The 2,039-nt window shown below is 53.0% G+C and overlaps 1 protein-coding gene across 1 annotated transcript; it reads right to left on the bottom strand.

Moving 5' to 3' along the window:
* Positions 1–658: 658 nt before the first annotated feature.
* LOC129515406 (putative olfactory receptor 10J6) lies at positions 659–1,585 on the bottom strand. Its single transcript, XM_055334314.1, has one exon. The coding sequence runs from the start codon at positions 1,583–1,585 to the stop codon at positions 659–661; it is 927 nt and encodes a 308-aa protein (XP_055190289.1).
* Between the last annotated feature and the right edge of the window lie 454 nt (positions 1,586–2,039).

Here is a 2,039-nt window from a genome sequence, read left to right as displayed (position 1 = left end):
TACAAATTTGTTAACTTTTTTTTCTTTAATACATGTCTCACCTTTCCCAAAGGTTCTGATATAATTTGAATATTGACTGTCTTTACCTTGTTGGCAAGATTTTGATTTTGTCTAATTTTCTGTAGGTTATATTATGAAAATTACAGGCATTTTTATTTTCATAAAACTACCACATTTAATATGCTTTTAAGAGGTTCCTTCCCTCACTTTAGAAATGCAGATACGATTTATTTTTTTTTTAAGATTTTATTTATTTATTCATGAGAGACAGAGAGAGAGAGAGGCAGAGACACAGGCAGAGGGAGAAGCAGGCTCCATGCAGGGAGCCCGACGCGGGACTCGATCCCGGGTCTCCTGGATCACACCCTGGGCTGAAGGCGGCGCTAAACTGCTGAGCCACCCAGGGATCCCCACTGATACGATTTCTTAAAAATGAGGCCCATCCTCCCTGACCTTTCAGGTACCTAGATGAAAATGCCTGGATGAAACCTTGGAATATATGGGAACAAAGATTAAGATTTGTTATGGTGGGGGTGCAGAAGTCCGACGGGCATACCCTACAGCAGGAGGGACTGCACAGGACACACTTGTAAGGTGGGAGGCAGTGAAGGTGCGTGTCTCTCAGGGGTAGAGATCCCCAACAGACACGATCAGCGTATTAGATGTTTCTTCCCACAGCTCTGTGGAGGGCGTCTTTGACCTCCTTGTTCCTCAGGCTGTAGACAACAGGGTTGAGCAGGGGCGTGATGATGGTATAGGTCACCGAGAGGAGGAGGTCTTGTTCTATGGAGTTCTCCGACTTGGGCTTGAGGTAGGCGATGGAGGCGCAGCCGTAGTGGACGATGACCACGGTGAGGTGGGAGGCGCAGGTGGCAAAGGCCTTCTTCCGGCCCTGGGCAGAGCGGATCCTGAGGATGGTGGAGATGATGAGGACGTAGGAGATGAAGACCAGCCCCACGGGGACCAGGATCACAAATGAACTGACGACAAAATTGATGATCTCATTGATGGTGGTATCAATACAGGAGAGTTTTAGGACCGGGAGGATGTCACAGAAGAAATGTCCAATCACTCTGTGACAGAAGGGTAAGGTAAATATGGAGGTCACCTGGACAACTGCCATGGCCAGGCCGATGCCGGAGGCTCCACACATCAGCTGGACACACACCCTCTTGCTCATGACAACCGTGTACCGCAGGGGGTTGCAGATGGCCACATAGCGGTCGTAGCCCATGGCCGTGAGCAGGAAGCAGTTGTTGATGGCCAAGGCGACGAAGAAGAACATCTGGGTGGCACAGCCCGCCGAGGAGATGGGCTGGTTCTGGGCTAGGAGACCAGACAGCATCCGTGGAATGGTGACCAGTGTGTACGCGGTCTCTGAACCAGCCAGCACGCTCAGGAAGATGTACATGGGTGTGTGCAGGTGGCGGTCCGTGCAGACGATGGTCACGATGATGGCATTGCCAGCCAGGGTGAAGGTGTACAGGACGAGGAAAACCACAAACAGGATGGTCTGATGTTCACGAAATCTGGAGAATCCCAGGAAAACAAACTGGGTCACCTCTGTGAGATTGTGTCCCTGCATTCTTCAGTTTCCGTGTCTGAAAACAAGGCAGGGAGTCAGCATGGAGCAGTTACCACCCCGACCTGGACTCGAGCAGGGCTGGAGGGACGCAGGGACCCACCCGCGCTCTGCGGTCCTGCTGGATGGTCGGGGTGCTGGCGCAGGTCGTGGGCCGGCTTCTCCCCGCCCCCTTCCTCACTCTGGGATCGGCTTCCCTTAAGCCTCTGGCTCAGGGGTCCCCGTAAGGGGAGACCACCGCAGGGACCTTCCCAGAGTAGCATCATGAAGGCTATCTTTGTAGGGCATTGGTGTGAGGCTTTTTCCTCTAAGGATGGCGCCCAAGGCCCTGCCCCCCTGGTGCCCCAGCCTCATCTGGGTCTCTTCTGGGGGAAGGATGAGCAGCTGGGACAAGGAAACTCAGGGAGTCGGGCTTTACTGGGCTGCTCGGTAGAGGGTGGCTATGAGCCAGGAAAGA

The sequence above is a fragment of the Nyctereutes procyonoides genome, unplaced genomic scaffold (assembly GCF_905146905.1).
Source record: "Nyctereutes procyonoides isolate TBG_1078 unplaced genomic scaffold, NYPRO_anot_genome, whole genome shotgun sequence".
Taxonomy (NCBI): domain Eukaryota; kingdom Metazoa; phylum Chordata; class Mammalia; order Carnivora; family Canidae; genus Nyctereutes; species Nyctereutes procyonoides.
Note: the sequence above shows the minus strand (reverse complement) of the source record. Positions and strands in the feature narration are given on the sequence as shown.